The 18,857-nt window shown below is 40.7% G+C and overlaps 2 protein-coding genes across 6 annotated transcripts in view; one reads left to right on the top strand and one right to left on the bottom strand.

Annotated features, from left to right (window-relative positions):
- Window positions 1-16,398, bottom strand: part of cpt1ab (carnitine palmitoyltransferase 1Ab (liver)) — a 23,561-nt gene extending 7,163 nt beyond the window's left edge. Inside the window, exons 1-13 of one of the 3 annotated variants that reach the window (XM_034879517.1) lie at window positions 16,298-16,316; window positions 14,032-14,238; window positions 10,402-10,566; window positions 9,910-10,052; window positions 9,028-9,199; window positions 8,288-8,389; window positions 7,450-7,587; window positions 7,237-7,314; window positions 5,234-5,341; window positions 3,356-3,440; window positions 1,302-1,497; window positions 400-588; window positions 191-296 (exon numbers count right to left, since the gene is read on the bottom strand). In XM_034879517.1, the coding sequence (XP_034735408.1) occupies window positions 191-296; window positions 400-588; window positions 1,302-1,497; window positions 3,356-3,440; window positions 5,234-5,341; window positions 7,237-7,314; window positions 7,450-7,587; window positions 8,288-8,389; window positions 9,028-9,199; window positions 9,910-10,052; window positions 10,402-10,542 (1,458 nt within the window). In that variant the 5' untranslated portion in view covers window positions 10,543-10,566; window positions 14,032-14,238; window positions 16,298-16,316. Of the gene's footprint in view, window positions 1-190; window positions 297-399; window positions 589-1,301; window positions 1,498-3,355; window positions 3,441-3,902; window positions 3,991-5,233; window positions 5,342-7,236; window positions 7,315-7,449; window positions 7,588-8,287; window positions 8,390-9,027; window positions 9,200-9,909; window positions 10,053-10,401; window positions 10,567-14,031; window positions 14,239-16,297 lie in introns of all 3 variants that reach the window. The other 2 variants (XM_034879515.1, XM_034879516.1) reach the window with 2 other exon arrangements.
- An 8-nt stretch (window positions 16,399-16,406) lies between these two features.
- si:dkeyp-19e1.3 (USP6 N-terminal-like protein) overlaps window positions 16,407-18,857 on the top strand; it is a 24,647-nt gene continuing 22,196 nt past the window's right edge. The window contains exons 1-2 of one of the 3 annotated variants that reach the window (XM_034879513.1): window positions 16,435-16,660; window positions 17,831-17,884. The gene's annotated coding sequence lies outside the window, so the exon portion shown is untranslated. Of the gene's footprint in view, window positions 16,661-17,830; window positions 17,885-18,857 lie in introns of all 3 variants that reach the window. The other 2 variants (XM_034879514.1, XM_034879512.1) reach the window with 2 other exon arrangements.

Below are 18,857 nucleotides of genomic sequence, written 5' to 3' on the forward strand. Positions count from 1 at the left end.
CCCCCCCCCCCCCCCCCCCCCCATTCTGTTGTATTAGTTCAGATTGTTGTTTTCATTTAAACCAAAAATCGTATTATTTTTCCCGATAAAACTCAAAGATAAACTGAGATTTTATTTCTCATGATTTAATTAATAGCTTAATACAACAACAAAAAGGAGAAATTATTGGATAAAAGCGACAGTGACGTACCTCCCACAGATGGCCAACAATTGGAGCATCTGCCCAGGAATGCTCTGCGTTCAGTCCCATGGTGCCATTCTTGAAAATTATCAGGTTAAAGGTTTTATCAAACCACCTGAACGAGAAAAAATAAACACCTTCAATTTATATCTATATGAACTCACCGCAAAAACTCTTTATTAATCAGAAATTAAATACATCAAGTTTATCTGTCCCACCTGTCGTAGCACTTTCCATGAAGGAGGGACTTGGCATAGCTGTCCAGAGACTTGACTGGGTTGTCTGCATCGTAGCACTGCTCGGTGTCATCAAGGGTAACACAGAAGGCTGCTTTTTCAATGGTGTCCAGTGATTGCTTGTTCTTACCTCGGGCAAAGTAGGTTTCGCGAGCCTTGGCCCATGGTGTCCTGCAGAATGTCACATTAAACTTTTCTTCCCCATAAGGTCTCAGGCAATATCTTACAGGAGTCAAGCCTACTTGTAACTAATGCCTCCAAGTTTCTCCTCAGTGAGAAAGGTGTGATGTGTGGGAGCTACGTACTGTACTTTTTCTTTACATTTTTGTGGTCATTGCCACAGCCTTTCCTAGCCTTATAGTAAAGGTTGGCATTATAGTATAGATACATGTTTGAGGACAATAGAAAGTGTTTCCATTAGATAGTTTGTCAAATGCACTGTTGATTTTTCACCAGCAAAATGTGTTGCTCAGTATATATCTTGGGTGTAATTCTTAAATATCAAATTTAAGTGATCCTTATTAAAAAATGTACGGTATATGTTAATTTTAAAAGCTTAATATCAGACAATTTACTGTTATCCCATGTTAAAAAAATCTAGAATATTAATATCTGCCTCAAAATTGCAATAATGGTTGTTAATAGTCAGTTCTGCCTCTTTCGAAGGGACTATTAACCTTTATCTATGACTGTATGTTTTCAATATGCTACCACTGTATCATTGTAGAATGCCAATTATCCCACTTTATCAACGCTGGAACATATCATTGCCATAACGGTCAATCTACGTACGGTGTTTCTTCACTTCCTGTTGTGTGAAAATACAGTGTAAACTGTGTGGCCTAAAGAATACTGGCTATAGCTGGCTCTGTAATGCCACCCACCTTTCCCCTGCAGTTAGTGCAGCCAGCTTCTCCTCTCCTGGCAATGGCTCAGACTGGTCGGCCAAGATCCTCTCCATCTGCTGCTCTATCTCCCGTGGCAACAGTAGCCGTCCATCATAAAACATCCACACTTTGAAGAAACGGCCCTTGTGGTACACAGCTATGTGTTTGCTTTCGTTCACGTGCTGAAGGGTGTCTGGGAGAGAAGGACCAATGGTAAGGAGAGAGAATAAGAGGAACATAGAAAGAATAAGGGAGAATAGATGTATCTTGTTGCATCATAAATTTACAATTGTCTAGAATGAAAATCTCAAAAAGAAGGCAGCAGTTCGAATGGAGTATGGATATCACAGCATTTCATTCTGGGAACAATATAGGTGTTAGTAACCAGATCTTGGTCCCAGAGGTGAAATTATGTAATATCAACAACATCTGCAGATTTTTGATAAGAGCAAAAAAATACTTTTTGGATGGCTAGTCCTTTTATTTTGGTGAATATCCTTCTTATGTTAATTTGAAGGTCAAAGTAAACCAACTGAATTCGAAATTAGGATGACATAATGAGAGGAACTACTGTCCAGTTCAAAAACTAAAGCAGCTTGAAATGGGAAGTGCGGGAAGTGAGATGAAAAGGGAAAGTAATTTAGGAACAGGGTGGTGGTGGTTTGTAATACAATGAATTGAGACAATGTTTGTTTGAACAGCACTTGGCAAAACCCGGGGAAACCAATTCAAAAGCTTCGGATGCAAAGTTACGATATTGTTTTGGTGATGCACATGGTGTTTGAACAAGCATTATCCCGGTTACAGACAAGACAAAGGAGCAAACACTTACACTAGGACCAACCACAAGAACAACCACCGCCTCACATCCAGGTAATACTTGGCGTCCACCTCCAGCAATGCCAATATGAACATGGGGACTGGCCACTGAGAGCCCTTTATTTAAAATAACTGGGTTTAGAAACATCAATAAGAAAATAGTTCTATGGAATACTTTTATTTTTAAGAAACATCTTCCATATTACAAGGATCAGTAATTACCCATCTTTCTGTCTCCAAAAACGCTTAATTTACCTACAACGTCCGAGTCTCTCATCGCCAGATCTATCTCCACAGCCCTGGAGTATGGTCCGACTTATCTATTCTGGGTTAGGGGATAAAACGCTATGGCTTGTTTCGTATTTCTTCAAATCAATCACCACTTTACTGGGCGCCGCTAAACCCCAGAAGCAGACACCCTTGCAAAATAAACAGTTGAGATAGAGGGACATCCCAGCAAATTACATCTGTTGAGCCAGACTAATTACAGCCTGGCGGCCGGACCGTTTGTATTCTATTTCATTCAAAAGTAGTCCGTTACACATTTTTTAACGCAGAGTCTCACTTTTTTTCTTATACATTTCTATTTATTTCATTTCGGTCCTCAACAACCAGAGAGATAAATTAGTCTGCATCATAGCTCATCTTTGTCTTAAGGGTTCAAGGGTTCTCTTACGGAAGGGGTACTCGTCTTGGTTATAGGACTAAGCGTTAAATCGTGCATTAGAGGCTCTTTCCACACGGACCGTGCAGGTTACAAATAATTTTTGTTCTTCTATGACCGGACAACAGCATTTAATCCCACATTTCAATGTTGCTTTTAATAAGCATTTCATGAAATACCTGCCCCTCAGAAGTCATTTATTTATTTTAGACAACAACAAAATCAGCACCAACCATTTAGAGTTAAAGTGATGGTAGTATATTATAATTTTTCAAACTCCATGTATCTAAAATATTACAAATGCATATCCTTTATAAATATGTTGAGGATTTATTTTTTAAGTTTTCATGTCAGCCTAATTCTTTTGCCATTTCCAGGTCTTACAAGTCTTAAACACTATTGCTGTTTAGTTACATGCAAAGTAGTCCTTCGATGTGCATAGACCTCCACACATGCATTAATTATTCATGGAGGTCATATTAGTTCTAATTCAAACACATGGACAAGTGTCCCAAGGAGAAGTACAGTAAGAGTAGTGTAGAGGAGGCAGCACTGCTAAAGACTCTACCTGTGTCTACACCTGGGACACGACTGCTGTTGAACATTTGCTCGTATTGGGCTGAGCACATGGGAATAGTGTTTTGGAGCATGAGCTGAAAAGCAAAAGGGGAGAGTCAAACACACAAAGATGACAAACTAATTCACTAAAATCCCAGAGAGCGGCAGCAGACGCACACCTACACGGACAAGAGCATGGATGAAGTGGAAGGGGGAGCAATGAGGATCGGAGAAGGTACCCGAGAAGACTGCCAGGGAAAGTGTAGGGTCCAAAAACTGCCGTCTCAATGCCACCAGCAGAACCCTGATGTATGCAGCAGAATTTGTACTAAAATGTAGATGTTTTACGTATGGACACTTGACAAATTTAAATATGTATTTCTCCCAAATGCCTAAAATTAAACTGACAAAAGCCAATGAGAAGTAAGATTGATTCAGGGCTGTGCTGTTGAGAATGAGTCTAGTAGTTAGGGTTTCCAATCGCTATTGCCGTGGCAATAGCTAGGGTGACAGGGTAGGGGTTCAGAGGGCGTGGCGAAGATGTGCCCTCCTCTTACCTGTCTCCAAACCAGGGACGCGGGTGGTGTTAAACATCTGCTCCCATTGAGCCGAACACAGAGGAATCCTGTTATCCAGCAAGTATGTCTAACGCACATCCGACACGGCGAAGGGACAAAACAGTAAAACAGAGACAATCCAATGTGAGTGTGTTATAGAGCGAGCTAATGCATCGGTGTGTGTACAATGCATACATTTGGTCTTTGCATTAGGACAGGGTTTATATTTGCAACATGTTGTACAATGTTTGTTAGGAGGGTGCAAATGTAAAAACGAATTTGCACTTAAGCATCATGCAGGTTGGTAAACAAAAAACAGACTGAGAGACGAGCAGGAAAAGATGTCACACGTGTCGTCAAATCCCCAGCAATCGCTAAGCTTTATTCACTAGTAAGCCTTAAGAAATTGCATGGGATTTCGCTCTACATCAAAACAAGCAAAAAGCACAGTAAATGGCTTCTCCTAAGTCAAAGTTACACACAGTGAGCTGTGGATAATATCAAGTATTTACATAATTATTGGTGAGATAACAAACTTACTTTAAGAGTACACATGGAAAGGTTGTGAAAGATAAGCATCTCTTATTGTAAACTTAAAAGACAAACCCATTGAGATAAGAGCTACTGATCAATAAATCATAAATGAGAAAGGGAAATATTAACATATGATTGATGTGGCCAATGGTGTAATAATGTAGTTATATCCCAGTGTGTAAGGAACAGAGGAGTTCTATATGTTATGATTTGGGTGTTTGCTTTGTTTTCTTTCTACTTCTTTTTTGGTTCTGTCTTGTCTCATGGTGTTTGTGTCTTGGTTTTATCCTTGGTCTTGTGTTGCTGTTCCTGTCTTGTGTTCCTTGTGGGTGTCTATGTGTTCCGTTTCCTGTTTTATTTTGAAGTCTGGTCTCTGTCTTGTCTCCAGTTTTACTTCTTGTCCCACTGATTGTCCTGCCCTGCCCTAATGTGATTCTCCTGATGTCTCTCGTGTTCCCTTTGTTTCTTGTCAGATCGTTTTGTGTCTCGTTTGTACTCAGTCCGCTTACTTGTGTGTGTATTCCCACTGGAGTTTCCTTTTCTTCCCGTACCTGTGGCCTTTTTGTCCCCATTAGTTTTTTCCTCCCTGTTCTCTGTTTTTGGCTTTCCTTTTTTTCCCTGTACCTTTTGGTATTTTTGCATTTTGGATTTTTTTAGGGACTTTGTTTTGCATTCAGTTTGTTTGGACTTTCGTTTTTTCTGTCAATAAATACTCGACATTTACCTCCTCTTGCCTGCCAGCTTTATCCCTGCATTTTGGTCCTCATTCCCTGCACCCATCGTAACACTATACTCACTGGTTTGATCTGGGCTCTGTCCAGTTTTCTCCTGTAGAGCATGATAGCATGGATTGCATTGCCTGCCCTGGCAGCCTGGTTGGAGGTGGGGTACACATACAGGAAATCCTGAAGGGATAAAAAGAAGACTTAATAGTAATACATAACTCACATTTTATCCAAAATGTTACACCGTCCTGAAAAACCCAAGGGGTAACATGTGACTTGTAAACAGAAGAGCACCCTGAACACAATGATCAATTATTTGTTATTTCGGTCAAGGACTGTATACACACATAGTAGCTATCACGACCTGCTATTTTCAAGCTTTTTATTTTCAAAAATGATGTGCACTAAACCACAGTTTTGTTAGTGGTCACAAAGTTATGTGTTTGTCTCTAGGAGCAGTGACTTATGCCAGCTCTATTATAGTGGCAGTCCTGCTTACTTATTCATTCAGGCAGAAACATACAGAGGGAGCTGTGGGTTTGAGTCCCTTTTATAGACCCTCAGTGCTGGATAGCTTTTCCGTTGAGTACACTAGGTCCATGATCACAAATCTGATACAGAATTGGAGCAACAAGTAAAAGTGAAGACACATTGTAAAACAGTGATTGTAGCTTTGCCAGCCAAGATGCTGAAAATCTCAAGACTGTAAGACTGTACTTGTAATGAGTTCCCCATAGACACAGATGCATGGGGTCTATGCCGCCAACTGCGTGTCCCTACCTTACATAGAAAACAATTTGCTACCCAACTGTGTACAACTGTCACGTGCACGATGACCAGTCTTACACCAGTAAAATACTGGTACAGATACAGAGCTGCAAATGTGTCACACAAAAGTATTGAAAGGTTTTGGAATCAAGTCTGGTGTCAAAAAATAAACTACTTAACACACACTTTAAAAGAATAAATCACAAGCTACATGGAGATGCTTAAAGGAATACACCACTGTTTGTTGAAAAAGGGCTTATCACGCTCTCCCCTAGCTGTATGTAGGTGGGACAACATATGTTTTGTCTCAATGCATGCATTGTTTTAGTCCGGTGCAACACTGGCAGCGCCGCGGCAAGTTAGCTTAGCGTGGTTCTTGTGGCCTGCGAATTCATGAGTACAAACAGCAATGTAGATTAAGACTAGACGATTTCCTAGGCAGATATTGACTTGGGACTATACTGGGTGGAAGCCCAGCTGAAGTGCTGCTACATGGGCACAGAGATTACGCAGCACCTTAAACCCACTAACTTCTGTTAACATAAGATGAACATGGAGGATTTTGTGAGAGACGAAGAGGGTGACTTCTCAGACAGTCCAGATCCAGAAGCATATCTCTATGAACCAGAGATTTCAGAAGAGAAGCTGCATGCATTGGAAAAAGAACGAGAGGAGGAGGAGGAGGTTGCGATCACTCAACAGCGCGAGGGAGTGAGGCATACTGGAGTCCTTGACTAATTTTCCCCGGTGTGATAAAGTCAACTGGGAAAAACACTGAATGGACCCAATAAACAGCTGTCCACAGAGTAATTGATTACTGTAAACATGATGTATGGTTATTTTACGTTAGATCAACCCATATTAGACATGTACTCAAACAGAGTTGCTGCGTGATATCTCGGCACCATGTAGCAGTGCTTTGGCTGTGCTTCCACCCAATATAGTCCCAAATCAATATTTGCTTAGGAAATCTAGTCTTAATCTGCATTGCTATTTGTACTCGTGAATACACAAGCCACAAGAAGTAATTATAAGCTGTTGTTTTTTTGTTGGCTCACTTTTACTCACAACATGCTAACTGGCAACATAGGATTCCATTCACTCTGCTAAGCTAACAAGCGGCGGCGCTGCCGGTGTTGCACCGGACTAAAACAATGCATGTACTGAGACAAAAATGCATTTGCACACCTATCTACAGCTAGGGGAGACCGTGATGAGCCCTATGTCAACCAATGGTTGCGTGTTCCTTTAATGCCTAATCTTTAAACAACTCATTGCTAACAAATACACAAGCGGAGACGTCTTACCATGGCATAATAGTTGCTGTTAACCATGATGGGCCCACGGCCTCGAAGGTAAATATACTCTTCCCACCAGTCACTAACCTGTGTAAGACAAAGAGAGGAAGAGGAGAAAGGAAAAGAGGTTGACATTATTAGCCACGCTGATTTAAGTTCTGGGACAGTGTCCAAAACTTTGACAAAAGAGCAGAGAAGAGAGAGGAATTCTTTCTAACTCACGTAGTTGGAGGCCCACCAGGACTTGAGTTTGAGGTACCACTGCAATCTGGGCCCCAGGTTCTTCTCAAAGTCTTTAGTCAAGCCCTCCATCCGTTCATACTTCTCATCATCCATCAGTGGGCGCACTGACTCCAGGTACTGTCAACACAAAGATACACAGTCACAAAGAGTGAAGCAAAGGGTCATCGGCACAGAGAGCCCAGAAAAACTAGTCATCTCTTCTTTCTCCCCTTACAGATAAGGCAGAGGGAGCAAGGCAGGCAGTTAGTTGGTTAAGCAACTAGGCCTCAGGCAACACAGTCCATGCACAAAGAAGGTGACCTGATGTGGGAATTGACACAAATCAAAATCTACACTGCTTGGCGCAGTGGATAGGACACATGCCTTTGGTGTGGGAGATCTGGGTTTGATTCCTCTGCAATACATTAACCAATGTGTCTCTGAGAAAGACATTGAACCCCTAGTTGCTCTAGAGTTGTGCAACCTCTAAATATGGCAATTGTAAGTCGCTTTGGATAAAAGCTTCAGCTAAGTGACATGTAAAGTAATGTAAAAGTATATCTTATTTAAAATGCCAGACTTAACTACTTTGTTTTTGAAATCTTACTGAAATCTGAATAGATTTGACTAGGGGCACAAAGTTGAGTAACGTTTTTTTGCACAAAGGAAGCCCTCGCCTATGCAGCATGACAGACGGAGCATGCAATTCAGTAGTATTAAATAGCTTTTATCTTTATTGGTTAATTAGTTTAAAAAGAAGATTGCACCATTAGGGACAATAAGCAATGTGCCCCAGTTCAGACAGGATGTAACATTACAGGTGAAAACACAAAATTACCCTTCTGCAAGTGTCCTTGATACTGGGAACAGGTAGCCGTGGCAAAGAGTTCTGGAAACTGTAGAGCATCGGCTTCCTGCCAGAGAAGACCTTCACTAATAACTGGAGAAGAAGAACAGATAAAGGTGAGGTGAGAGGACAAAGTTACAATTTAATGTTTCACTTGGAAACCTTCAGGGTCTGAGACAAAGTGCAAACTAGAGTGATCGGGTCCTGGCGGGCTAGGTTCGGGTATCTGCACTCCAGTGTGGACACGTAACCAGTGGGTTGACCTAAGGACTAAAGTAGTACTTATCGTATGGGATCTCTGATGAAGTATAGTCACCTGAAGTTTGACTTAGTAGTATTTAGCCTATTTAGGCCAACGTCAAAAGAAAATCTATGTCCTACAACAATTCATAGTAGGCTTCAGTTAATTTACATCAAATTACATTAGCAAGTGAAACAAGCGCATCCTTGCATAATACGGTATCATAAGTAAAAAGGCAGCTCAGCACTGTACATTTTACAGTTTCATTTAGAATATTTAAGCCCTTGTTAGCAAGAATTGTGTAGCTATTAGTTCATTAAAAGTTTGTTCCAACTCTTGCCTTTCATAGGTCTGGCTCTCAAAAGTTGTGACTGCCTTCCATATGAGAAACACTTCTTTCTTCACTCATAGAGAAAAGAATGGCACTAGACATTCCTGTCTGAATCTGCTCTAAAGCAAATTGAACAGAGGAGCACATTCATTGTCTTACCATCCACAGACGAACAGACCAGGACACGGTACCATGGCGAGCCTGCATCCAACCATGCCATGACAACAGGCACTTTAGTACATTCCTCATAACCATGATTATGGTGACCCACAGGCCCGTGCCCACCAGAACTCCTCCTACTACCCGCTGGCTGTCTGTGGACATGTATCGACTGTGGACGGAGAGAGAAGGGGAGACAAAAGGGGTCCAAATAAGAGTAGCAAATTAACACTTTGTTTATTCAAAGTATGGGAAATTATAGTTAATGGGACTAGAAATTGAAAGGCCTTTACAAACAAGTGACGTTTTTTCATTCATGTTTGCACATTAGCAATTTCAAACTGTTGTTTTTGCCATGAACACTTTTACACAGAAAGCGAATATTATGCGGCCAGAAAGCAACAGTGCTTGAAGCAATGAAGCACTAAAATGTGTTCGAACCTTACACAAGATACGTGCTTGTTCTGTGGAACTTTTCTGGGAGAAAAAAAAACAAACTTTGTGACACCCTCATGAACAACGTCCTTGACTTGAGAGGAAAACCCCGGCAGTTGATAAGAGAGTCATTAAAAGCTCTAGATTGTAAGGAAATATTGGCATATAATCACTAAACATGTTCAACATTATTGGCAAACAAGAAGATGAGGTGTGGTGAACAGTTGTTAGATACAACCTGTTTTTAATATGTTACCACACCTAGAGCTGCCACTGTAGGAGATACTAGAGAAACAGAGGCTTCGACCATTGTGCCAACTTGTAAACAAATTAACATGGGGGTTATGTCTGTACAAAAATACAGTTCTATGGTGTTCTGTATTGGTTTTTGGCTTTCTTGGTCTGCTTCTAGAAAAAATGTATACAAGCACATATCATTGGCCTTACCTGATGGGCATGTGTTGACCCAGTTTGGCAATCAACCCCAGAGAGGGATCCAGCTGATTATATTTATTGTAGGACATGTAGGACACAACCACTACCATGAAGCCAGCAGGGCTGCCCGGGTACACACCAGTCATTACCCCATTCTGTGGAATGGTTAACCAAATGGGAGGATACAAAGGTCATTAGAGTCACAGAAAAAGAATCATAATCATCAATTTTATAACACAAGGTCTTGGATCCTGCTGACCTATGTGAGATATCAATAATGAAAGTAAACACAGAGGAATGTGTGAAATTGCTAGCAGGTGTTTGGGTTTGAGTAACTCAGTCAGATGGTGTGTAAACAGTCAACTAGGCCAAAGGCGAGGACACAAAGAATGGACAGGAAGGTTACAGGCACTGCTGGTTGTTTGTGTTGTGCTCAAAAACACCCCCACATGCTATGCAGAAACCCTCTGGACTTTGATCTCCTATGTGTCTAGCACCTCTCACCTTGAAGCGAATGAACCTTTTTTTCCAGGAGTGGAGACCAGAGAGGTAGATCTGGCGTAGAGCCTCGTGGCACAGCTGGAGGTCGATACCATCAGGGGTAACGGTGAACTGGAAGGCCACGGCCTGGTGAGCTTCTGCCATGGTGGCTACTACCTTACAGGGTCACTGAGGGTTCAACAAAGTTTAAGTAGGTCAATAAGGTCTTTTCTCAGTTTATGTTATTGTGGGTGGTATAGGAAATTCATTACAAAGCTAAGTAAACAGCCAACTAAACTAAAGAATCATCGTATCACAACAAACATCAATGTACAGTCACCACAACCTTAAATATGAATAAGACTGTAAATAATTGGTAAACAATAAAAAATACCTTTCTTATTGATCAGCTCCTGTGACAGTTCTACTAACTCAATAATCTTTATTCCTTTGCAGAATTTCAGGTTGCCACATTTCAAAATCAATTTAAGCTCTTTAGAGGAAAACGTTCACTGACTGGGAAAGGATTATTTTTGAATGTGAAAACAGCACTGACTTAGAGTTAATACTGATTTCAATGGATAACTGCAGACGTACTCTGAAGAACAAGCATACAGGTTTAAAGGTAAAACTGTTACAGCATTAAAGGTGTCAAGTGTCCATGACATGTCCTCTTGTGATCGGATCACTCTAGATTGGATTTTAAAACAAGGTGGAAATGTGGCTGTAGTCTTCCAATTTTGATCCTTTATGAAAAGCTGTCACATGTAAGCCTGCACTGAAACTTAAGGGGATTTATAAATAGGGTTATAAAAATTGGCACCCATGTATCATGAAAGAACCGAATTGGGACAAAAGCATCTCTTCCCAGTCCACATTTTTAACTATTAGCATTTTAATGTTTGAAATAAAAAAGAAGGATGTCCTTCACGAATCAGCTTCATGTGCATGTTTTTTTTCTATGGGTACTATATACAGTACATACAATATACTATATAAACTAAACTGCATCCTGAAAGCGGGCACCAAAGGAATGCACTTGAAGGTGACTGTTGGGTCACTGTTACTTATCACTGAATTGGTTGGCTTCTATATTTTTCTACAAGGAAGCTGCCTATTTCTAGTAAAAAATAAGGCAAACTATTTTATTCTAAACAAGAAGTTCCTTTTAATTTTAAATTTGCAAATCGTAAGGGAGCTATTACATGTTTAACTACTGTTACAATGCAATTTTAGAATGTAATTATTTTAATTTGGAAAGTGAGCGGAGAGACTAAAAAAAGTTCACTGAGGGGATCATTAAAGCATTCCGATGATGATGAAGTTAATGTTTAGCGGGGAATAACTGTAAGCCTGCAGAAGTAACATACCAATGTCTGTTTTTTGCACTGCTACAATCAACTACATAATAGATAAGACTTCTTGACACACAATCTTCTCAATAATGGGAGCTCGTGGAAATAAACTTGATAAAAGCAAAGTGTGATCTAAGGCTCATATTTTGGCAAGTTGGTCTCATAAATACATGTCTTACCTGGTATCTATTACTGCAGACTTCTTGTCTTTTTTTAATTAGGGAAGCAATAAGGCTTCAAACATAAAGATTTATTTGGTATTTTTAATGAATGAGGCAAGGCAGTCAGCATTATGAAGGTTCCTGTATGTGTAATACAAATCCGTTCAGTACAATGTGCCACTTTAAATGATATGTGAATGAGCAAATGACTTATGTATACATTAAAATATCTATGCATTTATCTTTTGGAGATATCATTCTTATCATCCTCTTGTGGGATGTGACTTGATAGGAAATCGAAACCCTAACATATGCTTTGCCTAGACATTTACGTATGTGACAGGGATTTAAACCTACAAAACGAACAGGATTTTGCATGGTTTGAGAGGCCCAGAAAAAAACATTAAGTAACTGCACTGAAAGACTGGGAAAGTATAAAATTGTCCGTTGATTACGTTGATCGTTAAACCAGTGGTTTCGCAGTCCTGTTGGTCATGGATGGTAATGCCTAGCAGCATTAGGTTTTCACTTTCCTTTTTCGCTAAGACTACAGCAGCGTGTCCCTGCAAAGCTCTTCTTGCTTTTTTTCTTTTCTTTGCAGAGTCCATTTTTATTTCATTCGACAGAAGCACTTTGAAAGCAGGACACGTCGCTTCGTTTCTACGTTTCCAGTCCCAGTGACTTATGCTGTTTAGTCCTCGGAAGGAGCCCAGCCACAGAGCAGTGTTTTAGCAGATAGTCCCCTCCCCCAGCTACTTTCCAACACCACATGATCCACCCTGTGCTGCAGAAACTAGGGGAAAGGTCGCAGCGCTGCGCCGCTTAGATACAAGGTAAAACAAGAAACTGGCAACAATAGTAGACTACTCACAAATCCTCCTATGCAACCCAGCATAGCCCAATGTGCTCACAATGAAGCCACCGAAAACATATCATTTGTTTGGTATTATTTTTATTGTATAGGCCTTGTTGGCGTTAGTCCATTTTTTGTAGATATAACGCAAGAAAGCTTGTCTAGCGTAAACCACTCACGTCAACTAACCCATTTAACGCTGCGTGTCTGCGTTATGCTTCTGACCGCAAACGTCACATCATACACCCCATTGAGCCTGTTTCCAGTTGCCACTAACAAACACTTCAAATACTAATCACACAAATTCATTTCCGACAAATACACCAGGGACACATTTATTTTTGTATTACATCAATTATACTGCCCACGTGCTCAAGGAGGAACTGGGTCACTAGTGTGCACCGCCCGGTGTCAACAAACTATTAACTATTTTTTTTTGGTTTTACAACATAGTCCTGCGCTTTCAGTCACATGTAAACAAATGAAGTGTGTTATATCCACTTTTATGATGCTGTTACAAATAGGACACCAGGCATATCAGCTTTCACTGACCTTCACTGGCAGGTGACATTTACACACCTTGTCTAAATTTCTATTTTGCCACTATCCCACTACATAAGGCACAGACGTACTATACTATTTTATTATTGAATTAAAATAACTATATATGTAGTGTTTAGTTGCCAGGTAGTTGTCAATGGATGACCTTTATTTGGACTTTTGCCTACATTGACGTTATGAACAACGCAGCAGTGCTCCCCTACGATGATCGTTCAATAAACGAGTGCAATACAAAAAAAAAAGTAAAGTCATAACAGATGATTCAAATGTTGAATGCAGATATTATGTAGAGTCCTTTTCAACATATTTCCACAACCTGCTGTTAATAACCAAGTGAATGGGTGCGAATGTAAAGACAGTTAAGTTCTGACTTTCGTAAGTCAAGATTTGCCTGTAAACTTCATATCTGAATGCTACAGGCCAAAGAAGCACCCAGCCGCCCGGTTATTTCAATGCGAAGGTGAGACAAGCTACGGTACGTCATGTAAACATCGCACCGCGTCCTGGCCACTGCGCCGACGAAGAAATGCAACATACTAACAGAAACGCTAACTGCACTGAGAAAACCACAGCTTTCAAAATGGGTTTTGTTTAGCTTCTCGGGATTTCGTTCCTTGTCAAAAACCCCCTGCAGTCTTTTTATCCACAGCTCTTTCCAAAACTGCCGATACAGAGAATCAAGACGATGCTGAGATACGTACTAAAAAGGAGAACTAGTACTCACCAACCCTTTCCAACCGTATTAGAGAACAGAGCTATCTGTTTTGACGAGGATGTGACACGGCCTGGCTGGCGACTCGGCGGGGACTGCTATACACTCATGAATGAGAGGACAGACTTGTATACACAGCCGGCCCCTTTTTAGTCAAGTGGCCCGCAGAACACGTCCTAGTAGAAACAGCGCCCTCTTGAGGTATCTTTTGGAACAGTGCTATAGAAAATGTTGAACGAATGGAAATTACGTCACAGACAAGAGCATGCCATTGTACCCAGTACTCCATGTACCCAGATTGTTAAATTGTACGGATGGATGGACACAATATTAAGAACATCTGCTAAATCAAATAATAATAGTAATAATAATGTATCCTATTATTAGTCCCACAAGGGGAAATTGCAAATTACACTCTGTTGTTATTACACACAGGCCTGAATTACACACACATGGTCAGTACCTGTACATGCACCAAATTCGGTTCGGTGCCTTGCTCAAAAGCACCATGACAATGCCCAGGAGGTGAACTAGCACCTCTCCAGCTACCAGTCCACCACCATACTTTGGTTCATATATGGACTTGAACAAACAACCCTCCAGTTCCCAAGCCAACTCCCCACAGACTGAGCTACTGCCACCATATATTTATGGTGGCAGTAGCTCAGCCCCACGGGAATGTCTGTTTTTGGTTAATTCAGCAATGTTATACTGGAAAAAATCATATAAACATCCAACACTTTCAACAAAGCAGTCTTGCCCATTGATTTGCAACATTTCCTACAATTGTATAGTAAAGTCACTTAGTGATACTATAGGGAGTTCTACCACGGTATAAACTGCATGGCAAAATCTCTGATGGTTGACAAATTAACAGTGTTTTAAAGTATACTTATTGTCAGGCAACCCAGTTAGCAAGAAATCCAATAATCTCAGGTTGTGCAGTTTCTGCAATGGAGGGAGTCAGCATTATCAGAGCAACACTTATCACTTAGGTAGTCAGCATTATAAGAGCAACACTTGCACAACTGCCTCGCAACAAATGCTCTGCTCACATGTTAAGTTTCATTGACAAACATTCCGCATCCCCCATATAGAGACAACAAAGAAAGTAAAACATGTGATACACTACAGTGCTCCGTAACACCCCCTGTATATCTAAAAACCCAAAGCCCAGACTCCTTTGACAAGCTGCACCTAGCAAACTAACTGAACGAGTCTTTACGCTTTGACAGACAATAGTAAAGTCCTGACGTCATTCAATATGACCCCATCCATCACAAGCCCCAGCCCTCTAGCCCCACCTCCCAACGGGACAGTCCTGATACCATCCCCTTTAATCCCATCCACCAACCACAGCCTGCCCAGAGTCCACCCGCTTCTTGGGCTCCCTCATCAAAAAGGCACAACAGAAGATGTACTTCCTGCTGCAGCTGAATAAGTTTGACCTGCCAAAGACAATGACGGTGCACTTCTACACTGCCATCATCAAGTCCATGATCCTGTTCTTGACTGTAGCATTAATTTACCTTGTTTATTCTCTTTTTAATATGTTAAGGTATACACCAAATTTGATTCAATAAGGTTTATGTGTCAAGAAAAACAACACATGTTATTTACAACATATAAACGTAATAGTTTTCCTATTAATTGTAATATATTTTAATATACTGTACAGATGTTTATATTTCATATTGTGTCCACCCCCTTATATCATGATGTTAACACATCCAGTAGAGTAGGCTTTCTCTCTGTCTGTCTGTGTCTGTCCTTGTCTGGTAATGTTAGCTAGATTATTGCTAAATTCTAAATGTAGCCGGATTAAGATGTATCTCCATTTATTAGTTTAGAATAACTTTATAAATCACACACACACACACACACACCTTTTCTAGTGGACATACAGTGTATACCATCGTATCATTAGATTACACCACTGCCTGTATATCTAGTGCTTATCCAAAAGAGGGCGCACTGTGGCCATGTGTGTCACACAGTTTATTCATTCGATTATCTTTCCCTGCAACTATTTATTTTAAAGTTAATGACTCGTTAGGTCTTTACTAAATGCCTAAATAACATGTAGCTAATAAGCTAACACGAGCTAGCGTTAGCTAAGCATCATTCAGCTAATGTTAACTCACTATCGCGTTAGTATGAGGAATTAATTAGCTAGCAAAACTGGAACTTAATAACAATGCAAAATATGGAGGAAGTAGTTGAACTCTCTGATTGCTTATATTTAAGTAAGACACTAGTAATAAAAATGATAGCTAACCCTCGTTTGGGTCAGTTCCTCCACATTACACGGAAACTATGCTCAAACCGTCCTTCTTCAGTTGAGACTCGCCTCCATGCTAGCCTCCCGCCACTCGCTCGTGCGCGTGCGTCGTACTGTCACTGGTCTGCCAGTGTCACAACAGCAGCTGCCAGCTCGCGGCATGTGGACCTGGGTGTGCGTCCGTTTGACCAGCATTGATTTCAGCGAAACTAGTCGACAGTCGGGGACAAACCTTCAGCGCAGTGACGGTATTTTGGCGACAGCTTACCTGGACAATAAGATAAAGAAATAATGCGAATAGTGGATTTTGTTTCTACTTGTATGTACCGCACAGCAGAATAAGGGAAGTCACCCCAAAAGGTAAGCAGCAACAAACGTTATGGACGTTATCTTCTCTAATAGCTACTCCTCAGTCTTCACTCACTTTACAATTAACGCTAACGCTGGAAACGTGGGTGGCAACAAAGGACTTGTCGCGTGAATCTCCTTATCTGGTCCTTTTGTGTTTTTTACAACTCGCCTAATCCACAACAAACCAGGAAATTAAGCAATAATTGTATCGGCTACTCGCTCGTGTAGAGCTGTGGAACGTAAGATTGGGGTGTCCCATGTGCACGTGACTTATAGAAATGAAGATTTATGCTGGTTCCTGTTCTAAGAACAGATACATTTTACTGTAATAGCTAGCTTAACAAACCCTCTGTGGTAACAGTGACCGAGCGCTTCTCTAGGGGTATTTCTAATTTTGCATCACTCTTTACGGGCTTAGTTTCCAGCTGTTTAATGGCATGTAAACCCTGACTAGGATGGCGAGTAACGTGAACCGTCTCTCTGTTCTTATTTTTTTGGTTACACACTACAAGCATATGTTTAATGTTTGGCTGCGTATGCATCTTCCTCTCAGTCTGTTTCATTGACATCCTTAAGTTCCGCATTTGTATTAATGCGTTTCGTTACATAGCAGGTACGAGACATGTGTCAGAATCAGGAACTATAATTGGGATCAAGACAGCATTCCAGGTTATGTATTTACTTCTTAAGGGAGACATAGTTCTCGTCATTGAAGAAAGCTGGCTTTTACCCTACACAGCCCAGAACACAGACAACATACGTCCAAAAGTAGGCCAGTTCCTGGTCTGTATATGTCATGTCATGCCATGCGTGGTCCCATTTGGAGGGTTAACTGGGCGACTCATACATGAAGTGGGGGAGGTTACAAACAGTGATCTCCAGCTGGATTTGGCTCTCATCCTCTACCAGATGTCTGGTGGTCATTGTTGTACTGTCATTTGCACACACACCCCCCTCCCCTCATATTGTTTTTGTTTTCAATGTAATGTAAGCAGATGTGCAGGTCGCTATTGGCAAGTACACATTATCTCAAGCCATTTCCTCACATTTAAAGATGCACTCATTTCATTAATTTTTGCGCATCATTGCTTGTAAATGCATATGGAGGACATTGAAGGAGACAGGTTAATGTGTTTGTGAGTGTGCATGTTTGTAGTCATATGCTTATGGGTTCCACAGGATCTAATTATCTCAGTACATATCAGTCCACATATTGTCAAAATCTGTATAATGGTGAGTTTTTTCTCTTAGCCGTACATGCATGTCCACAAGCCCATAGCATGGAGCACATTCTAATGTGTGAACCACTGCTTGTGATTTGAGGAAGAAGCAATGGAAAGGTGACAGCACTGTTAGTGTACTTTTGTGTGATGAGGAGCATGTAAGATCCCACTCCCCCCTCATCATTTCTTTTCTTTTCTTGTTCATTCTGGCACTCTCTCTCTGCTCTGTGTTCTTGTGTTCAAATGGTTTGATTTCTGATGTGAGAGATCAAGTCCTAGTGAGTCGACCAATCGTGCCCATTTACAACCAGGGTATTTCAAAAATGGGGGGTTGGATACACAGGACTTTCTCACCTAAAACTCTTGTCCGATTAGTGTATTAATGATAACATCCCATTTGGTGTATATTTTCATCTTTGCCAAATTAAGGGAAATTGTTAACTTTTCGCCTTGCTGTAGAAGTTTGATCTTTGAACTGCTGAATCCAGCTGCACAGTTTGACTAAGAGAAATGGGTGCGAAGTGAACTTTTATTTGTAGAAAGCTTTCAGGGACTTGAATGTTTTTTTGAATAACAATCTGACTGCCCTCTCTGATGCCAACAGGATGTGAGCCATGCGTGACTCAAAGCATGTGAGCCCTTATTTGGTTTTTATGCCAGTGGGCCTCAGTCTGCAGCATTAGCCTTTTTTAAGAACTGTGTCAGATAGGGCGGCACGATTTGAGGAAATGATTTAATTGCGATTAATTTTGACTGATATTGCAATACAATTCACGATATTTGAGGGAATTATCATTTCTGTATCATTATTCTCATTTTCATTGACACATATTACAATCTAAATAATTATATTGATTTATAGTGTAATGTTTTGCAAGGATCTGTACAAAACAAAGATGTTTTCTTTAGTCTGTAGGATATAATTTGTCGGCCGGGACGTCTCTGCAGCACGTCAATACTTCATTCAGAACGGTTTGACCCCC

This window comes from Etheostoma cragini, chromosome 8, assembly GCF_013103735.1.
Source record: "Etheostoma cragini isolate CJK2018 chromosome 8, CSU_Ecrag_1.0, whole genome shotgun sequence".
Taxonomy (NCBI): domain Eukaryota; kingdom Metazoa; phylum Chordata; class Actinopteri; order Perciformes; family Percidae; genus Etheostoma; species Etheostoma cragini.